The 22,969-nt window shown below is 38.0% G+C and overlaps 1 protein-coding gene across 1 annotated transcript in view; it reads left to right on the top strand.

The window, feature by feature from the left end:
- LOC107556068 (receptor-type tyrosine-protein phosphatase N2-like) overlaps positions 1-22,969 on the top strand; it is a 213,019-nt gene that overhangs the window by 118,309 nt on the left and 71,741 nt on the right. Inside the window, exon 12 of the mRNA XM_016239058.1 lies at positions 12,903-12,967. Coding sequence (XP_016094544.1) covers positions 12,903-12,967 — 65 coding nt within the window. The remainder of the gene's footprint in view (positions 1-12,902; positions 12,968-22,969) is intronic.

Raw genomic sequence — 22,969 nt, 5'->3', positions numbered from 1 at the left:
TTTGTAGGCAAACATTAATGCCTTGAATTTAATGCGAGCAGCTACTGGTAGCCAGTGCAAATTGATGAACAGAGGTGTGACATGCGTTCTATGTCTCAGAAAGATGATGCATCAGCCTATGTGTTATTAAGGGGAATAAATAGAAACATTTGTTCATTTACGTCATAGCACAAAATGCCACCTCATCAGTACGGCTTGGCTCACTTGTTTGGTACACAGTTAGTACCATTTCAAAGTGGATGCAAATACAGATTAGTTAGTATAGATTAGATTAGATTACATTAGTCAACTGCCATGACATCATTGTAAATGCAAGACACAAAAGAAAAATATATATTTTATATATAAATATATATATATATATAATATATATTTTTCGACCCTATAGAAAAGAAAAAAAAATATATATGCAAAAATCTAAAAGGAGATACAAACACATGACACAGGGGCCAAACCCTTTTTTTTCTTTTTTTTAAAAAAGCAAGTCGTTTAGTCATGCGAATGATACTGTGGTGACTGTTGCTGATAGCGGGTTTGGTGTCTCGTGTCACAAATCTAATGACAGCCATTCAGTGATCTGCAGTGTTAACACATCACATTTTAGTATACGGCTTGCTTGGAACCTCAAATGAGGTGGTACTATTTAACCGAGCCGTACCGAGCCGTACCATGCTGTGGAAAGCGCTAGAAAGTGAGCTGTGCCGTGCATTGGAAAAGAGCCAAAGCAAGCCATAAATGCAGTGAAAAAGTGCCATAACTGCCTCCTAATAAAAAAGCAGCTGAATGGCCGCTTTTCAATCCAGATTGGTTGTTGTCCAGCAGGTTGTTCTGTGAAAAGAAGCAGGACACTTGGTTGAACACAACGCGTTCAAGTGATTTTGCTAAAAGGGAGGAGAGTGGCCCTGTATCTTTCAACAAGTGAGGTGTATAGTGTAGGTATTTTAAGCAGTGGGGTTACCTGAGCCTCCTTGGATGCGGTGGGAAAAATGCCTGTGAGAAGAGGAGATGTGAGGGGATTGGGTCTAGAGGGCAGGTGGTAGGGTGGCTGGAGAGGATAAGTTTAGAGACTTCATTTTCTGCAAGCGGTAGTTTTGGCAGCATGAATTTTGGTGGAGAATGAAGATAGCAGTGACTGATACCTGCTGAAATCAGCTGATGCTCGCAGAGGACTTCGGTTAACCAGGGGTTGGAGGGAGTAGCACGTGCTGGTCTGGAGGAAATAGGACAGATATTGTCTAGGCAGATAGTTAGGGTAGAAAACATCATATCTGTGGCATAATTTGCATCTAATGATGAGAAGTGGGTAGGGGTGGGAAGAGAGGATGATACCACAGAGGAAAGTCGAGAAAGAGGAAGAGACCTTAGGCTTCATCTAAACGAAACTGGCAGAGGGGTTGGTGGTGAGGACTAAGGTAGATGTAGATTAAAAGTAATAAGGAAATAATCTGAGACATGCAAGGGTTTGACCAAGATGTTATCTGTGATACAATTGCGTGTGATCGAGTTGGTAACATGATTTATGGGCACCTGTGGTGTTGAGTCGCTGAAGGTCGAAAGAGGCTAAAAGAGAGTGGAAGTCAGCAGCATGTGGCTTCTCAAGGTGGATGTTGAAGTCACCAAAAAGTACCTCAGCGAATGAGGACAGCAGCATATCCAGAAAATGTGGAAAGATACTACTGTGCCTTGTTGGTGTCGTTGCCCATTGGAGTCACGCAGGTAGAGTCAGAGAGCTTTACCTCATCTGTCTTCACACGAGGAGGGCTGAACATGACGGCTGAATTTTAATTTTTATCTTTTCACTTCAAAATAAAGTCTATATTTTTTTGACTGACTAAATCTTACAGATGTTGATGTTCAAATTAAATGACAAAATTAAGAAGAGTGTCATTAAATGTGTTGATGAGGTTTGTGCTGGTTATGATCAAGAGAAAAATTTAAGGTACCTCGGGGAGCTTCTTACCCTAACTCAAGTATGATTCAGTTCTTTAAATAAAAAGCACGCAAACATGGGTGCGAACACTTACTAACAAGGAAAATAAGTAATCAAAAAGTGAATGGACACATGTTATATAACCTTTATCACTGCTCAGCATTTAGTTTAAATATCCTTCACAGTTTCTTTAGTGATTGTGTATTTAGTTGACTGGTTTGCACCAGGCAGTTTGCTTACTTTGCCTGTTGCCAAATTCTGATCCGGATCTGCTCACTGTTTCCTGGGTTTTGCCTTTAGAGTTGAATACCATTAATGTGGCTTTGAACTTTTGAACAGCTTTGATTCTAAAGTATGGCGGCAACCTGCAGTTTCAGCCATTACATATGCAATCGCTTACTTGCATCTAGCTCTGACTGCATATGGCCAGATCACTGCTGCATTAACCATATTAAACTACTCTTATTTTTTGACATTTTTCTGGGTGAGGCTGTATTTCAATGTTTTCTCCAGATATGCAGGCTGAGACGTGGCAGTGAGATGTAAGACAGTCTGTGTGGCTTGTTGCTAACTGATCAGCTGCTTGCTCAAACACCAGCTCTTTGTTGCTGCACCTCTCATTTGTCAGTTGCTTCATCTTATTGTCTCTCTCCCCTTTCATCTCCGTCTCTTCGTCTCTCTTTCTGCCCTTCCATCTTCATTCAGCACCTTTCTTTGTTTCTCTTTCTCTCTCTCCCCCTCTCTTTTTCTCTTTCAAGCTTTCACTCTTTTGCATACTTCCACTATCACATCTCATTTTCTCTCTAATATTCATTGGTGGACACAGAGCAGAACGTTTCTTGCTTTGATTCCATCTCATTGGCTTATCAAAGGCAGGCCAGCACAATGTCATATCACCACTGAAATACACAAGGGCGAGACACATTACTGCAGGAGGAGAGATGATTGCTCGCTTTTTAAAATGGGTAGGGGGAGAAAGCAGTTTGAATTTGTGCTTGTTTTTCCGCCTGAGTCACAACAAGCCCTGTGACCATGATACAAATGAAGCAAGACCGTCATTTTATGTTGAACGAAAGGGTTGAATTAAGATGATGTGCCTGTAAACACACCTATTTGGGCTTAGAGGGAGGGGATTCAACTCCTGAACATTTGTCTGTAATGTCAGTGGGTTTTCTTCTGTTTATGAAATACTGTAGATAGTCTTTGTAACAAACGTTTGTAGGTCGGGAAGAAGGAGGCGGGAACCGGCGAACATTTAAACAAACTTTAATAATAAAATAAACTCAAAACAGCGCGACAGCCCCTCGCGGACGACTGTCGCGCACAAACAAAACCAAAACACAAAATAAAATCCAGGCCTGGTCCTCTCTCGTCTTTCCCTGTCGTCACTCCTCCTTTGTATCCTTCCGGAGCTCCTCCATGAGACTCGAGACCGGTGAGTGGCGCAGGTGTCGCGCATTCGCAATTACTCCACCGGCCTCGCTCCGTTCCCATGGCTCTCAGCCCCGCCCATCTCGTCACAGTCTTAATGTCTAAATACTGCTTGGATGAATCATGTTTGGAGCAACTGTACAACACAAAAAATCACACATCTGTGATAAATGTTGCAAGTTTCTGTCTTTCTCAAAAACCACAAAACTTATTTATTTACTTGTTAATAAATACATATTGCATATTAGGGCTGTTATGTTGTCCCATCATTTTACTGCATGATCACTGTGACCAAAGGAATTCACAATAATATTATTATATCTATAGAAAGTAAAAATTACTGTCAGTAAAAAAAAAATTTTTCCATTTGAAAACATTAAAGGGGTCATGTGATGCGATTTCAGTCTTTCCTTTCTGTTTGAAGTGTTACAAGCTCTTGGTGCATAAAGAAGATCTGTAAAGTTGCAAAGACTAAAGTCTCAAATCCAAAGATATTATTTATAAAAGTTAAGAGTCAACCACGCCTACCTAAAACGACTCGTTCTAACACGCCCGCACATGTCTTCGTCACGATGTGGGAAGATTTGCATAACGCCACCCAAATGTTCACGCAAAGAAAGAAGGTGTAACTTTTATTCTCGCTGTAGTATTGTTGCTGCTGCCATGTCGTGAAGGCGCTGTGTGTTTCGTTGTGAAAGCGAAACTACTTTGTTTGGTCTTCCAAACGAGAGCGATATCCGCTTTGTCATGCCTGGAGCTGATCCGTGCTGGTCGGTGAGGAAATACATCAACTTCTCGCTGTGGATCGCCGGATCAGCTTTCGGCGTGGACGAAGCGCGGGGTCGTCACATGCGGTTGCCGCAAGCCCGCCGGCCACTCCTTCGTTGAATTCGCCAGCCGCTGCTCACTCTAGGCCTCCGGCGTCCGCTCGCTCAAGCCCGCCGTGTGTAACACTGTGTTTCGTTGTGAAAGCAAAATTACTTTGTTTGGCCTTCCAAAAGAGGACACGACTAGAAATCACTGGTTAAGTTGTATTTACAACACTGTTCCAGAACATTTTAACCCAAATATTCAGATGTGTGCAGCGCATTTTATGGAGGAATGTTTTCTGATCCTGGTAGAGTAGACTACAATGCCTGATGTTCTGACTCACAGACTGTAAGTTTTTTATATTTAAAGAATTTGCCACTGATGATTCAAACGCAAGTTTTGAGCAATGTAGAGTAGCGCTTGTCGTTTGTAATTTCTCCGATCACAAATGCAGACATGGTTTTATGTTTACGCGGTGCGATGCAATGCGTAAAAAGACAGTATAAGTCATTATAATCCGTAATTATGTCCCCACTGGATGCAACAAATGATTAGTTTATAATGGGTTTTAATGTTTTTGTCTCGTCGCTCCGGCCAGACACGTCATCACAGTATGGTAAGGGGTGTAACTTTTCCGTCACACGCTTGAGGTATTTGGCCAATCACAACGCACTGGATAGCTGGCCAATCAGAGCACACCTCGCTTTTCAGACTGATGAGCTTTGTAAAAATCCACGTGTTTCAGAAAGGCGGGGCATAGAGGAGAAACAATAATGTACAGTATGTGGAAAATAATGTGTTTTTTGAACCTTAAACCGCATAAACACATTTCATTACACCAAATACACAAAATAATGTTCTTTTTAGCAACGTCATATGACCCCTTTAAACATTGTGTGCACACAAAAAATGTACAGAAAAAAGCATTTAACGAATTAAAATAAAGCCGGCTGTAGAGAAAATTACTGGTCTTTTCGACTTGCTCAGGTACATCTTTGCCTACCTGCAGTAGTGAATGCAGTGATGTGCCGCTGATTTTCTTCATTCGACTGGTCATGTCGTTCCGGTGTTTGTATTTCATGATTCCTCATTTTAGTGATAACTCACTTTCACTTGACAAAGTTTGCGCGCTTAGGATTTATCAAGGATTTACCGCATTTACAGCCAACAAAGCAACATTTTAGTGAAATTTGAATAGTGTTTTTATTTTTCTAATACTTATTGCAGATAGAATATTCGACTATTCGTGCACACCCCTAGTAGAGTGTCATACTTTTGCCTGTCATCTCCTCTGATGTGATTTTGTGCGTCAAGTTGTGGCTACACACTGCATTGTCACAATTTTTTCTTTTTAAAAAAACAGTAACCAGTGTTCAGGTGCAGCACCCCAAACTACTGTGTTGGAGTGTCAACCACATCGTTTCTGGCAATGGATTGGTAGAAAATAGTCAAATGTAGCTATGTGAATATATTCTTAATGCAAATATAACATAGTTGAGTTATGAATATTTTTACTTATTTAAAGGTGTGTATGCTGTAACATTTTATTTGTTGTCAGTATTGTGACATATTGTCTGTTTTTGTGCATTTCCAGTGAGATCAGGCTACACTTTGCTGTTAAGCACTTAAAACCATGCGATTTTACTATGAATAAAAGAACAAAAATGATAAATCACCGTAACACATAGCCTCTCGTGGCTTGTTGCATAATTTTAATTCACACGATCTGTTTTAATGAGATTTCTTGAATTTCTTGCAAGGATTGTGGTCTACTCCATCCTATGCTGTTCACGTTTAGCATCTGCATTTTTTGCTTATTAACTCCTAGTTGACGAAATTCTGTCTACTACTTGAATGACATTTGCTAAACATTTTCTGCCCGTCTGCCTGAAAAACAAGCATCCCTCATATATCCCACCTATCTCTCTGTCTCTCTCTTTTTGTTTTTCTCTCATTCTCTGTGATAGATACATATAGACAGGCTTCATATGTGGTGGGCTTGGCATCTGTCATGATGTCTGCTCTAATTCTGGAGTGATTGCTCGATAACTGATATAGCCACGTCGGGCAGGCACTTGTCATCATCTCTTTGCTTGCAGCCATTTTCATTGGCAGCCATGGAGAGGGATGGATTGATTGGGTGAATAGGTGGAGCAGAGGAACGTGGGTGGTGAGATGAAGATGTGATATTAAAAGATCCTTGAGCGCTTTATAGAAAATGCTTTTTTTCTGTCATCCTGAAACGGCGTCATATTTTTCCAAACAGATCGGGGGAAAGACAAGACATGATGGGATGGCCAATGTCTCAATCACTCTTCCTCTCTTCTGTAAAATGAAATAGATGCACACAGGCCTCAGCTCAGTATAGGATGATGATAAACAAATAAAATTCATGTTGCAAAATGTGTTCTTTAAAAAAATATGGTTGCATAAAATTATGACATAGTAAATTGCTGTTTGAATGTGCCGTCTAGGGCTGGGCGGTATGACAGTATATATCATTACTGCGAAATAAAGTGTCTATTGTTAGAGATTTTGCTATATCGTGTATTCCGCTTTATGCAAATATATCTGCATAACATAGTACTGCTTAAACGTTATACACCTTCTGAGTGCTAAGGAAACATCAATGAATGAGAAAAGAAAGAGTGTTACGCACTTGGTAGAGTTATTAAGTGCAATAAGCAGTGAAAAATAACTCAATGCGGTGCTCGCGCTGACTCACACACAGCCGAGCGCGCACTGAAACCCCTCTCGGACAGCATGTGATCGCGAAAACTCGCGAAATCTCTTTCGTGTTTTATTGTGCTTGAATGGTCAAATACGCACACAGTTATGTCATAATGCCCGTCGTGTGGAGTATTCAAGTAAACACAGTCGGTTATGTGTTAAATAAATGTAAAAGAGTTGGGTGAAATCCGGATGTGTATCAGTATATTGGAATAGTGCAGTCGGTCTTAAAGGGACAGCAGCCTTATTTACCTGCTGCTGTCTGTCATGATTAATGTTAATCAAGTTTGATGCATACAGTGAAGATTATGCAGTGTTTTATTTATACACTTTATTCAATTTCTGTAATATTTCTTACTACATGTTAAATAAACCTAGCCTACTGTAGCTGAATAAATTAAACATTTATTTCATATTTATTTGTTCTGTTGTGCTTGTAATTTGCTTCTTTTTCTTAATTTTAATAACAAAAATAAAATTAAAATAGCTATATCGAGGTACATATCGTTATCGTGAAATTCATTTTCTCATACCATGAAATAAGATTTTGGTCATATCGCCCACCCCTAATGCCATCAGTATAAAAAACATAGAAAACTGTAAATGCTTTCATACTACAACTTGTTTAGTGAAACCTGAACAATTTCACCAAAGTGACCAAAGTTAATTTATCAGACACACACTGTAAATATATTCACAGCCCAGCCTTTATCAGGTCAAATGGTTTTGTTGACTTGTTTGCGTTTTACTGTCATGCTCGACTTTCTGTTTAAAGTGGGCCACAATTTCCAAAAGTCCTTCAGACATCTTGACCTTTGCAGGACAAGCATAGAGAGAGAAGTAGCACTTGTTTCTGATGAGTAGTGTGGTTTAAATAAAATCCCCTGCTTCAAAGCCCACAGGCAAATCAAGCTTGATTCAGAGCCAGTCGAACAGGTTGTCCTTGTTCCCTGTCCAATGAATCTTTGGATATAAATTGTTGTTTACATTTACAACCAAGTTTTGGAACCTACATACCATCACACAAATGGTATCACCGATAGACCTGTTTCATTTTAACTGTTTAAATTTGTAGAGATGTAAACATTCACACTGGTCTTGGCTTAATATGCCAGAGAGGTTGAGGAAGCCAAACCTCTCACCATAGATAAGGGCTATTTTTTGTGTTTGACAAGATTTTTTTTTTTTCCAAACTAAACATTTCAGATTAATTTGAAATGCATTTAAATTGGCTATTTATGTGTTTGAGAGGACTTTCAAAAACTAAATCTATTAGTACAATGGAGGCTTCGGAACAGCTGGAACATTAAGGAATGCGTATCTGGAATAAAACCATAGTGACTGATACAATAGCCAATTAAAGGCAGTTGAAAAACAACTTGAAAATCAAGCCTGACACGTGTTTTCATGGGCTGTCTTGAATAATTTGGAAAGTCAACACAATTTTTTACTGAATAAAATTAGAAATGTGCAGCTTCCAGAATATGTGTGTGTGTGTGTGTGAAACAGATTGTAACATAAGTGCACTGAAATGGGCTTATGTTATTTTTTATTTGTCAATATGACAAATGTCATATATGAAATCTGAAGAAAATATGTTTCATTTTTAAAGGCCTCGTTATTTGCTCTCCATGGCAGCTTTGCAAGACCACCACCGCTCATGATTATTTGGCTGCTATCTTCTGTCATCATCTGTGGACAGATCTTTTCTCCGTTTATCTTTCATTACATTTGAACCTCATCCAAATCCAGCATACAGTCCTAAATGCAACAAATCACAAACCTTTATGAGGCATTTTTTAAAAAGCTGGACATCTTACCCTCATGAAGTCCCTTTCCCCTGAGAAACGCGCAGGCTGCATGACTCTGTCCCCAGCCTTTCATTTACATTTAAAGTGGCTGCAGACAGGCCTGAGTGCAAAGTGGATGGAGGAGGCCTCCACAGTCTCTAAGCTGTAATAAATGGAGACTCTGAGAGGTTCTGGGGATTGGCTGTGACACAAGGTTAGCCTGGGTGCAGTTTCATTCGCAAGAGTGGGTCAAAGCTCAGCGCAGGTGAGAGTGAGATTTAGTCCCTCATGTGTGAATATGCGATGTGAGAAGGCATGTTTGTTAACATGGTTGCATTTGCTCTCATTTAGCATTTCTTCGGTACTCTACGGAGAAAAAGACATTAACAAATCATGGATAGTGGCACAGTATTTCTTCTTGTATACCATATGTGAATATAGTCTACATTCCTAAGTGTGACACTGAAATATGTATGATTTATTTAGATTACTTAAAATTATTTAACATTATCCAGGTACTTCATTAACAAAAATGGGCCAGTGACATAAGATTGGCCATGATAAAGAAAAGGAGATATAAAAAAATCTCCTTTAAAAAAAATCTTAAAACACTTAGAAATATACTCTTTGTAGTCATGTTGGTTTCATGTTAAATTTTTAATCACTTTTTTTTTTTTAATTAATACTTTAAAGATGTCAAGTGGTGAAATGAAAAGATTTTTAAGATGTTTTTTTCAAGATACATTTTTTTAATCATGATTTCATTCATTTTGATTTCAAAAATGACGTAGACATTTTCAAAATAAGATATTTAAAAACCTGAACTTGCCTTGCTTTGCCCAACAAAGGTCAAATTATGTGATATTGTGAGACTTTGACCTTGACACAGTCAATAGGGTCTGCATGGGTCTTCTCCATGTGGCCAGTTCCTGTTTTATGGTTTAATTTTCTGGATTTTGGTTGCATCACATGACTCTTGTTTGGACATTTTTTAATACTCAGTTTAGGGGTGAAGTTATTATTATTATTATTATTTAATAAAAAAAAAACATTATACCAAACTACCTTGTTTGCCAGCTATTGTATGAATTGCATTTTTTATGTATTTTTGAATTATTTAAGTAGTGTCACATCATAATGTTTTTTGTTGTGTTGCAAAAGCAAAACATTTTCAGCTGGCAAAAATGACCATGTACAAACAGCGGAGAGAATATTTGCCATCTCTATTTCCGTGCCTGTACAACAAAACTGTATATATATATGGCAGTAATAGATGTTTAGCGAGCTTGGATGATCTCTGTCTCAAGAAGTGATGTTGTGGTGCAGAATAGAAAAAAAAGTGTCTTTCATTTTCTCTCAACCGCAGCAGCTGATAGACACTTTAGTTCACACACTCCCTCATTCTCGTTCTGTCACACACACACATACACCTGTTTATAGAGACCGTGCGTTAATGCTGTCACAGGCGGGAGAGTGGGAGAAGGAGTTCTTTCATGAGTGAAAGACAGACAGACGGTGATGTAAGGAGAGATGAGTCGCTTGTTGACTTTTCTGAGGCATCGTGCTTAATCATATGGAATGTAGCATTAAGAGTGTACGGCGAGAGGAATGGGCTTTGATAGATTAAAATCCTAATTAAAGAGTCTCCAGCAGACAAGACCAGCTCCGGAGACCAACTCAGCTGGTGTCATTAGCATAGACATCATCAGGGGGCACTTAAAGAACTCTTTCTCTCTCTTTTTTTTTTTCGCTCAGTCGTTCTGTTCTGTATTTCTTCAGAATGTTTCTTTTTCCCCTTTCTCTTTTCTGTCCAAATTCTTCGCCTTGGCTTCCTTGCATTGCCATTTATTTTCACTCTTTTCTTGCCTTATCTTCCCACGGTCTGACGGTCTTTTTTTCTTATATCTTTCTCTCTCTCCACTATCTCAGTGCTGCCTCTTAACCTCGCTCCCTCCGTCTCTCGTTCCTGCTCTGGCAAAGTAAACAAAGTCAATTATAATTTCACACTGTATAATTACTTTCCCTTCTGTGTAATCTGTAAAAAGCCTTTTAATTCACTCTCTCTCTCTAAATGCACTATCAAAGCTGTGCTGGAAAAGAGCAACTTGCCTGAAAATCAGAAGTAGGAGAAAGTGTTTCATCTTATATGTTGAGCTTTTTGTTTTTTTAACTAATGCATTTTGTTTGATTCTATCATCCTAAAATATGCTTCAATCCACATACAGTATTAGAGTGTACACACTCTCACGCGTGTGTTGTGCTATGTTCCTTCATGGCTTATAGAACATGGCAGGTAATTGTTCACACATTTAGATCAGTAAATGACTGAGTTTATTCCCACCTCTTGTAATGAACATGTCTGCTGGCCTGTTTGTTGCTGAAATCTGTTAATTGTGGAGGGGTTTTTTTTGTTTTTGTTTTTGACAACCAGACAGAGCACCGGAAAAGAGGGTAATATATTTTCCCTCAGTTATTAACTTGGCAATGTTTCAGAGTAATAATTAAAAAATATAGAATTTCAACATTGAAGTTGCTGCCTTTGGTGCCACTAAATGAAAATAGCATCATGACATCAAAGACATCCTTAGGACAAGTAAAAGTTGCATGCTAAAATTGATTTATCCCAGTGGCTAGCTATAATAAAATAAATAAATTTGCATGGCATGATTCAGAAATAATGTTTTTGAGCATGTATTTTATCTCTAAGCTGGTCATCAGAATCATGTGTTCCAGACAGTCATGGAGTAATGAAAGGAAAGGGTGTTGGTTAGAATGTATAGTAACTTTTGTTGAATTCTTAAAGAATATTTACAACAGTTTATTACCGTGGCTATTTAATGCTTGATTGGTTGATGAACATTCTAAGGTGTGCAATTATTTTCCAGTAAATGCACAGCTACGAAGTAGGTCTAGGTCTGACGACTGACTGTTTCATTTCCATATCACTTCACTAAATTATTAGTTATTTCAAAGGTCCTTCCAGTCTACAACAGCAAATGAATCAAAGACCACTGACCAAGCAAACAAATATGACTTGACTTAATTGAATAACAAATACAATTTCCATGTTTTTCCAAATAATTACCTTTTATTATCCATGCAAAAACTTTTTTTTTGAAACAGTTAAACATACATTTTCAGTAATAGCAGAGACGCTGCTTATGAACACTGTTTGAGAGATGCACAGACTTAGGTTTGGTTTGGTTTTCAGTTGTTAAATCTAACCATTGCTGACCTTCAGGCTAATTTGTTGTGGGTTTGTGTTGAGGAAAGGAGAAACTATTGGGGATGAACACAAATTGTAATATGTTAAGTAGTTAAGTAACACGTTGAATTGGTTTGCTGGGGCTGTAAGCAAACTAACATTACTTCAGGCCAAATGTTAAACTGGCCAATATGTAACACATCATGCTGCTTTACTGTTTCTGTCATGCCAGCAGATGCAGCACTTGACATGCCGCTTGAAATGGCTAACCTTATGTATGTGTTTAAGGATTAAACAACGTTATTGAAAGGAACCACTGATTTTAGTGTTCTCAGAAGTTATGAAAGAACAGATATCTCTTTTCATCTGACACAACTGCTCAGTCTCAAACAAATTGTTACCTGCAAATAAATCCTTTTATTTTTTTTCTTCTGACATACAAAGCCCACACAAAGGGTGCCATATTTATGGACCTTTTATTCAATACAAAAGCTCTGAAAGTTTTGGAAATAGTCACATACTGAAAAAAGGTTCGGATTTCTGATCCATCAGCGGTCTAAGTAAATTCAGTTATTGCAACCACACAGTGCTCTTTTTTTAACCACTGCCCCCAGATTCGCACAGTAGGATAAATGTTTGTACTTTCAGGTTTCAGGCTAAAACACATTTTACTTGGTGTATTTTTTGAAGATGTCTGTCTCCCTGGAGCCCTAAACATACTAAAATCCTTTCTTAGTGCTAATAATCCTGAAGAGCATTTTGCACACCCTCTTATCCTTTTCCATTGTCCTCAGGCCCTCTTGATTGTTGCTTGCAGATATTTGTCGTTTCATATATATTTCAGTATTTTCAAATATGGAAAGTAATTTTTAAACAACAGACTCCCTAATACTCAGTCAGATGAGCTCAAGCACACCTGTCACACACACCTCCATCTCAGCACTGATGACATGCTATATACCCTCTGATGTGCTCTCACTCAGTCACCCTTTTTTCTCTTTTACAGTTGAGCAGAAAGGACAGCTGGAGAAGGAGAGTGGCCTGCAGATTCTTGAGGCTGGACTGAGTGATGTAAGTCAGAGGAAAGGATTCTTCTTTCTCTCCCCTCTTCCTCCCTCACCAATGATGGCATCCTCTTTTCCCAGAGTGCAACCCCTTATTCAACGTGTTTTACTCGCAGAATCTGTGCCTTAACTTAGCATTCTAGAATGCTAAGAATGAAACTCTAGAATGAAATGTCATGGATTAGCAAACAGCTACCACCAGCATTAAAGGGATAGTTCCCCCCAAAATGGAAATTCTGTCATTCTGTTATTTACTCGCCCTCGAGTTGTTCCAAACCTGTATGAATTTCTTTCTTCTGCTAAAACACAAAAGAAGATATTTAAAAAATATATGGGTAGCTAAATAGTTGCTGGTCCCCATTGACTTATATAGTATTTTCTTTTCCATACTATGGAAGTCAGTGGAGACCAGCAACTGTTTGGTTACCCACATTCTTCAAAATAACTTCTTTAGTGTTCAGCAGAAGAAAGAAATTCATACAGGTTTGGAACAACTCAACAAATTATGACACAATTTAAAATTTTGGTGAACTATCCCTTTAAATCGTGAGAAAAGTTCAAATAATGGATTGGAGATCTTATGCTGTTTATATAAATGTCCTTTGAAGTGCTAGTGCTACATTACAAGTAAAGGCAAAATACAGCAAAATCATAGCACTTATGACTAGCAGTCAACTAATAGGAAAAAGTCTTAACGTCCCACGTAAAAGTTTCAGAATTTAAGTCCTGTCATCATTGCAGTTATTTCTCTAAGATTGTTGCAAACTGCCTCTGATACCAAATCTATTGTGGTGCTGAATGGTTGCTATATTCATACTGTATGCTATGACATTTATTGTTATTCTCAAAGTACTTCCAAAAATACTATTACCGTGGTGCATATCCCAAAAATGCATGCTATTACTATAGCATTTTTGGGACACTATTATTAGCCAGCTCGATACTTGTGAATTAAAAACCAAATCCTAAATTACATTTATTTTTCGTCTTAATATAAAAATGGCCTCCTTTAAGAACTTACACATCTTACACCCGAAGGAATGAGGATACATCATTAAACTGCTTTCTGTGATTGTGTGCTATATTTTTATATACATGTGTGTGTGTGTGTGTGTGTGTGTGTAGATGTGTGTGTGAGCATGTATGTGTGTGTATATGTCTGTGATTGCCATTAAATAGAGCTAAGTGGCTCTCTATGTCACTGATTCAATTCGCTGTCTGCTGCAGAGGCAACATGCCAAATATACTCTGTCAATCAAAACGGCCACGCAACAGAGAGAGAGAGAGGATGGAGGGACAGATGGTTATTAGTTATCTCAATCAAATACATGGAAAGAGACGTTTAGAGACTAATGCCTAACACGTAGACATTTGGCAATTTCACTGGATACTTTAAAATAAAATGATTAAAAGTGCTGTTCTGCATGAAACAGAACCATTTAAAACATAAACAATACTGCACAGGTATATACAACAGGGGTTGATTATCTTAGATTGAGGATGGTAAAACCTGTTTTGCTTTTTTTGGGCATAATAATCAGAGAAGATATCCTTGTATTGTTCTCAGAATTTAAGGGAACACTGAGCGAATGAGACTGTTCTTATGCTGGGACATTTGATCTCACAGCCATTGACCACCTGCCCTTAAGTCTGTGTTGTTTTGGTGGTAGATCTTTAGCGGCCCATTGAGCACTGCTTAACAACTGCATTGATGCAACATCGCCTGTTAGACTACTGGCAGAAAGAGAGGCATTATGAATACTAGATTTTTGATGATGATTTCATGCTGATTTCAGTAAATTAACATTTATTAAGCTGATATCAATATATGAAACTTTTTTGTGGTATAAAATGAATACACATTTTACCTGATGTGTAAAAAAAAAAGCAATTACATTATCAACATTCTGGATAGGGCTGGTGTAGCTAGCAAACTGTCATAGACTTTTCATTCAATACTTAGTAAAATTGTCAACCACCTTGATCTTTCAGGTGAATATGATTGACCGTTTAAACTTGACTCCTGGTTTAATATATTTTAATAGTACACTGTTTGAGTACGGTTGTTGCAGAGTGATGATGTGTCACATACACACTGATTTCTCAGAAAATGTCATGGAGAATTCATACAGTATGTTTGTAAATGATCGAGAATGTGGGATTGCTTTTGTTTTATTTTCATAAAATTGAAACACTGATCTGTATAGACATATTTGTCAGTGGAGTGCCAGAGACATGGAATTATTTAGTATCCACCTCATGGGGCAGTCATGGCCTAATGGTTATAGAGCTGGACTTGTAACCCAATGGTCATGGGCTTGAGTCTCGGGGAGTGAATGACCTCTCTCTTCCACCTTCAATACCATTTACATTACATTTAGTCATTTAGCAGACGCTTTTATCCAAAGCGACTTACAAATGATGATACTATGACTGAGGTGCCCTTGTGCAAGGCACTGAACCCCCAACTGCTCACCGGGGGGGCAGTAAAAATGGTTGCGCGCTGCTCTGGGTTTGTTCACTACTTATGAGTAGTGCTGTGTGTTTGCACTTGGATGGGATAAATGCAGAGCAAAAATTCTGAGTATGGGCATCATACTTGGCCACATGTCACGTCAATTTCTTTTTAATTTTCAGCATTTAAGTCAATAATTTCCTGTAAGTATGCGAGACTTCCGATTCATTAGCCGCTATTTACATTTATACATTTTATCCAAAGTGACTTAAAATAGAGGCAGGGCTCCAAACAAAAAAATCGAGTAAGGAGCCATTGGCTCCTATAAGAAAAAATTTGAGGCGTCAAATTATTTTTTTAGGTGCCACAGAATAAACGTGTTTTATTTATTTTATTATTATTTTTTAACGTTTCAATCATGCTTTCATGTGATTGTCTCATCTTTTCTTGAATTTATCAGCATTTTAATCAATCTTGTAGATGACCTGGGAACTAAGGTTCACTTAAAGTGGGAATTAAATGTATTTTCCAACTTGAAATATACAGTCACAAAGAACTGTTCATTACACAGAATCTACCAATATCATGGACCATAAGCATCACTTGGCCACTGAGTGTCGTTTGGGCTCCTCCTCAATGCATCCTATAAGTGTTGTCATATGTCTTTCACACATTCAGTCTGTTTTTCTTAATGAGTAAAATACAATTTTGTATAGGAGAAGTTGAATCATGTAGACTAGGTTAAGTAAAATATTAACATCCAATGGCGCATAAATATAGCAAAATGCTCTTCTTTATAGTTATTTTTCTAGCTGACTGATGAGCTTATGGACACCGAATGGTTATTCTGAGGTAAGTGTATATTACGTTGCAATGTTTACAAGCTTTACACATTTTTCGCAGTTTGAAACACTGAATGAACTTCTACATGAGACATTTCAGTAGGTTGTACTGTAGGCTTTCTTACAAAATAGCCTACCTTTTGATGTTAATTCATGTTCATTTTGTACTATAGTAGTAAAGAGAAAGAAATAAATGGTTCACTTGTCGCTTGAACTGAGGCGCTAAAGCGAGCGCGCCTGCTGCGTTAAAGAGTGCCAAAACTGAATTTATTGTTTGAATTTCGTTATGAATTTGCCATAATTTTAAAGCTGATACTTTGTTTATTAAAAAGTAACAAAGCATTTTGCGATTAATGGACGGCAAGTGTGCTTCAAATAATATGAAGTTCACGCATTAACAGAACACAGCATATACGTAGACTAAGATCTTGATAAGAGGAAGCCATATTAGTAATGATTATAAATGAGAATTGTTAACGATATTGCCAATATCCACACTGCTGACAGCTTTACCTGTTGTAGTTTGTTCAAGTTGTGCACAAAATAGACTCTGCTTTTCCACACTTTTACTTACACGTCTCCGTCATTTCGATCTCTCTCGCGCTGCACAACTGAGCTGCGTTTAACAGGTGTGTGTCAGCGCTGCTGTGTTGCAGAGATGGCTGTTTGAAACTCTTTTTTCCACTAAAACTTTAATGCGCATCGTCTCAGTTTAATACGTGAACATAGTAAATGACACGATTGCAAAACAATCAGGAAAAAGGCATTACATGCAAATTCATGTCATAACATTTAAATATATGTAGTCGCCAGTGGTGACCTCAGCAAAAACTAAACTCGCAAATTAATATTTTTGGTCGCAAATCTGGAGCCCTGAGAGGAACATAAGCAATTTGTCACAAACCCAATCGTATTTGTTGTATACAATGGCAGTTTTATTATAAATCTAGATTAGGAAACAAGCTATATAAATAACTAGAAGAACAAGAAAGTGCAGTAAACACTAAGCCTATTTTCACTACAACCCAGTGTGTTTATGATTACAATAATAAATTAAAATAATATTATAAGAAAAAACAGTTTTCAACATCAAGCAGCATAATGGTCTATTTTTGTACAGATAAAATAAATGGAAGCAGCTGACACCGGTAGCCTTGCACTACATTGAAAACAAGGTGCATTCATCCACAGTATTTAGAGTAAAATGTTGTGTTTTAATCGTCCACAGCACATGACAGTAAGTGATTTGCAGGAAACAGTTTAAAAATACTTTCTTGGAATGCATTTAAAAAATGTTGGAATATTTTTGATGATTTTCATGTGTCGTCAAATGTGAACATTCTCAGTTTTTTTTGTGTGTGACTTTGGACAATCATTGAGATAGATGTTTTTAATTTTCAAGTTTCCTTCCCTCTGTGTTTGCCACGACGCTCCTATTACATGAAAACCCAGGCATTGATTGTTTGCTAAGAATTAACGTCAAGCATATTCCTGTTGAAAGCAGCACTTTGATAACCCATCCTCCCACCTCCACAAATTGTTTTCCGATCCACTTAGGGTTGTCTCCATGCCAACATAAGACAAACACAACAATAGAAAGAGGAAAAAAATAAATAAATAATGGGATGCATGTTTTTTGACACATTAAGCAAGAGATGCAGCCATCTCGCTAAGACAATAACAGGATTAGCTCAAGTGCTGTCAGTCTGTGAGCTGACATAATGCAGCCTTTAATATTCATAAAGAAATTAAGTGAAGAAGGTTTTGAGGGGCAGTGGACGGATGTGATGAAAGGAGAGGGTGCGTGTGCATCTACATCGATAAATATTCATCGAGGCCTCTCAGCGGAGGTGAGAATGTAATCAAGTATGGTATTGATGTGCCGGCAGCCTTTATGAACCTGGTCTAAATGAGCTTTCCAATTGAGAATGAGACCATAAGACCTCAGTATGTGTGCCACAAAAAAGCAAAGAGGAGAATAAATCGCAAAACAAGCTGCGCTGCTTCCATCTCATCCATTATCTTTTCATCCTCTGTAACTGCTGGGTTGGTAGTAAAAACTGTCATCGACATTATTATTTGAATTTGACAGGGTCATGAAACAGCTTTTATTCTTTACTGGTGTGAGCGTATTTGAGAACTATGTTTGCAAACTGTTCATGAGTGCATACATTTTGCAGCGCTGACTGACAAATGTTGTTTATAAAAATGAAGAGTAATTAATGATGAGATTGAGTTGCTGGTCATGTTGAACATCCATATTGACCCTTTTTTAAATCAAATTTTAACAGCAAGGATTTTTGTAGTGAAGTGGAAGTAACTTTTTGAACCCAGCACTCTCATTACAGCGCTCTGAAGATAATACTATCCTTTTTTGACCCTCTCTTTCTCATTCTCTCTGCTCACACACCTCTGATAGTCATTTTCACCATGCTGTACGGGTGCAGGGCCGCTGTCTAAAGTTTGACATCTTGGCCCGTTTTGTTGGTAATTAGCCTTAATCACGACTGCTCTGCATGGGTCGGCGGGGTGCAGGACTCTCAGCTGGAAGGGAAAGAGAAATTATCTCAGCTGTTTGAATGTGCTCAGGTAGCACTGAATAAAATAAAAAGCCACGCAGAGCCGTGCATATGACTTTGTGTGTTTCACCTAGCAGAAGTGTGTGAGAGTAGGTGGACTGGCAAAGGTTATAAAAGGCATAAGGAGAAAAAGATGGATATACTTGTAGGAGAGAGGAAAAGGATCATAAGTAGATCTTAAAGGGTTAGTTCACCCAAAAATGAAAATAATCCCAATGACTTTCTTCTTTCAGACGAATACGATCGGAGTTATATTAAAAAACATCCTGGCTCATAAAAACATAATGGATATTGTTTCTTACACAAATGCATCGCTTCACTTCGGGAGGCCTTTATTCCATTTTTTGGACTTCAAATTTTGGGCTACCATCCACTCCCATTATAAAGCTTGGAAGAGCCAGGATGTTTTTTAATATAGCTCCGATTGTATTCGTCTGAAAGAAGAATGTCATATACACCTAGGATGGCTTGAAGGTGAGTAAATCATGGGGTAATTTTCATTTTTGGGTGAACTATCCCTTTAAATTGGCATGACAGATCTAGGAAAAAGAAAAGAAAAGCAATAGAAACGGAAACGGAAACAAAATACAGAAAAGAAATAAAAAGAAAAGCGCCTTCCCATGGGGGCCAATCAAGTCATAGGATTGCTCTCACCTCACGCATGACTGAAATCTCTCTCTGTTTCCTTCTGCTAAAGTAATGGCAGAAGTGCTTAGCTAGAGATCTGATATGACAGTGTTGGATGTGACTGTGGTAGATGTAGACTGAGGTAAGGAAATGTCACAGAGATACGGAGGGAGGATCGATAGGCCTTCCACAGGTCACACCTCCACGTGGGCACATGCAACATTTAAAATGAAGACATGATTATTTGATGCGATGTCTGAATGTCATATATAGCTCCTGTGTGTGGAGCTCTGTTGACTTGATATTTGTACCTAGGTTTTTATGCACAAAAGCAATACAAAGGGTGGCAGTTTTTTCATATTAATATTGAATATGTGTGAAATCTGGTAGAGGTGAGGGAGACAAAAAAGTGTGTGATGGAAGCAGGGAAGGGGAAGATTTATTTTTTCAGTTGATAGTTGATAAATGTGTTGATTAATGTTTTAATGAACTCATTTGCTGGCCAGTATATCATATCTTTCTCCCTGTTAAAAGATGAACCTCTTTATAGCTCCTTCTCTGATTAAAAGAGAGAGAGAGAGAGAGAGGATGGGTGTTTAAGGCATGAAGAGACACAGGGTTATGCACAAAGGATGAAAAATAAAAGGGAACGGGAAATAGGGAGAGCAAGACGACCGGGATATGAGAGTGGGAATGTGAAAGATATATACATAGCTCATAAAAGGCAAAAGGAAAAGCATGACCTTTTTTCCTCCTCCTATCACTGCCAGAGGTCACGGGGGGCACACAACACCTGGTGATATCACCCGCCCCCTGACCACCTGTATGTCAGTTGGCCCAGTTGTCATAGCGACAGTGACTCTGCCACCCCACGTCAGCTATGATAGGGGTTTCCATAGCGACTAAATCCCCAACACTCAATGTCAGCTGCACAGGCCTATTGTTAACTCACAGTCTTTGCCTAGCAGTTGGTGGGAAGTGTGGGAGACATCCAGGTGTAGAGAGGTGATGGAAGGAGAGCTTTAAAAAGAACCGTCCATCATCACCCAAAACCAGCCATGTGTTTTTGTCTGCCCAAAAGCCTCAAGATAATATTTCTGCGGGAACTTAAGGTTCAGTTCGTTAACATTCATTTATGAAAAAGCTAACATGAACTAACAATGAACAAAAATGTTATAGCTTTTATTAATCACTATACATATATTAATTAATTTTTAACATTAAAGTAATACATCAATTATAAATAATTAAATAAATGTAATAAATATTAGGAATGAACATCAGTTAACAATGAAAGATGGTATATTTATAAATGAAAATGAACCTAGATTAATAAATGTTGTAAAAGAAATATCCATTGTTAGATTTTAATACTTAATGCAAAGGCATTAACTAATGTTAATGAATTTAACCTTATTATAAAGTGTTAGCATTTTTGGTTGTGTGGTGATGGATTTTTGAACAACAACTGTTTAAGTTTTCCTATCAATATATGGGATGGAAAAGATCTGCATTCCAAATACAAAGAAGAACAGAACAAAATCCTTCATTGCTTTTTGTGGAAACAATGTTCTGAACATTTATTGCAAATGTCACATCAAGGAAAAAAAAGTTATATATATTTATATAAAAATCAGCGCTTTCTTGTATATGAGATATTAGCAACAAAAAAAAAAACAAACAGAAAATTTAAAGCAGGCTGCTTAGGTTGAGAGGACACAACACAAAAAGAAGAAAGACTGGCCTGTAATTATTGCTATCAGATGGGTCAGAGTTGGAATTTTTTTAGATTTGCAGATTCTGTAGGCTACCTTGATGGGGCATTGGATGGATGCACTTGTTAAGAAACTGTGGATGATTGGGGAAGGTCAAGTGAAGTATTTTAGAGGAAAAGAGATGCGTTTGAGAATGGTGTTCATGTGATGAACATTGAAGTGCTGGAAGAAAAGTTTAGAAGCTTTTTCTAGGAGGGATGGGCTGTGATAGCATCTGGCACAGGTGCGGGAAGTGGGGAGGATGTGTATGAATGAGCCGCTGCTGTTGGCTACTTTATTCTCAAATTAGCAGGAGGCAGATCTTGTCAAATGGTACATCTGACTGAGTTTGTGAATAAATTGGGGCAGGAATTATTTCAGGTTGTTTATGCATGGATGCAGGCATTAGCAGGAGAATTCTCCATGCACCACTTCAACAGATAATGCAGGAAGGAGCAGAAAATCATCTATGACAGGCAGGAATCTCACCTGAGATTTACCTGATGTGTGTGTGTGTGTGTGTGTTTATGGAGAATATTAAGCATGTCTACATGCCTGTTTTCATAGAATAGTCTTAGTGAAAGGCTTGTAAACCTTGTCTGCTTATTTACTTTCAGTTATTTCCCCTTAATTTAACCAGGTAGGCCATTTAAATGCAAATTCTCATTGTAGAATGGGAGCTTGGCAGGTAACGAGAGAGTTCAACCATAAATACAACAGCAAAAAGTAAATAAATAAATAAAAGATTGGAGACAGAATGCTAAATGAACTGAAACATGAAAAGTCAGTAATTATTAACAGCTGTTATAAAGAATATTTAAACATGTAAATTCATAAAAAGACTTAACATATAGGCACAAATTTATTAAATTAGTTTTTAGGGTACGCATTTCATCAAAACACCACAAAGAGAGAGCGTTAGTGTGTATTTTCATATGTATGCGAGCAAAACCTCAGAGAGCCTTCCCAGACTCTCTCTTCATCCCTGCATTGACTTTCTCTTTCTCTTCCCTTCTCTCCCTCCCCCAAGAGAGTAGAATTTGATGCAGTGGAAATAAACATTAGCATATAATACTGTGACATGCCAAGGAAGGGATTTGCTGTCGAATCACATCTTGCAGGTGAAGAAACAGGACAAGCTTTCTCCAAAAAGTTCACAGATTCAGGCCTTTTCACCAGCCTTGCCCTGCTAGTGTTACACTTCATGTTACATATGTGACATGCTGTCATGTGTGCAAATTCAATATGCACCCACATCTCAGTCCGGCAGAAAAAGCTCAGTGTAGCTCAATGGCAATTAATGACTTGTGAACTATTGTGAGCTACAAAAATTCAACTAAATACAGCTTTATGCTATAATTCGGCTTAGTGTTATTCAAGATGTTTTATTGCTGTCCGTTCTGGTCTTGAACAATGTCAGGGTTCTTTCTAATACTGTAATAAAGGCTTTAAACTGAAACCTGGAAATGCCTCACACTTCTAGGCAGCAGTTAATATAACAGCTCTACAGTTGGTGTGTAAGCTGATGTTTTACCGCAGCGCTTGAAGTCTTTGGGGGAACATATTGGTGTTTCTGTGGTGATATGTAAATGGGGTTTCCTTAAAAATCCCCATTCGCACTCATGACTCATTAAGAAGCTTCTCAGAATCACACGTGTGTCAGATATTAGACAGTCAGGAGACTTAGGAATACTAAGGAAAAAAAAGGAATACCAAGCTAGACAAAGGCATTCACGCTCGGTTTGTCTTTTT

This window comes from Sinocyclocheilus grahami, unplaced genomic scaffold (assembly GCF_001515645.1).
Source record: "Sinocyclocheilus grahami isolate Dianchi unplaced genomic scaffold, SAMN03320097.WGS_v1.1 scaffold554.1, whole genome shotgun sequence".
NCBI classification, from domain to species: domain Eukaryota; kingdom Metazoa; phylum Chordata; class Actinopteri; order Cypriniformes; family Cyprinidae; genus Sinocyclocheilus; species Sinocyclocheilus grahami.
Note: the sequence above shows the minus strand (reverse complement) of the source record. Positions and strands in the feature narration are given on the sequence as shown.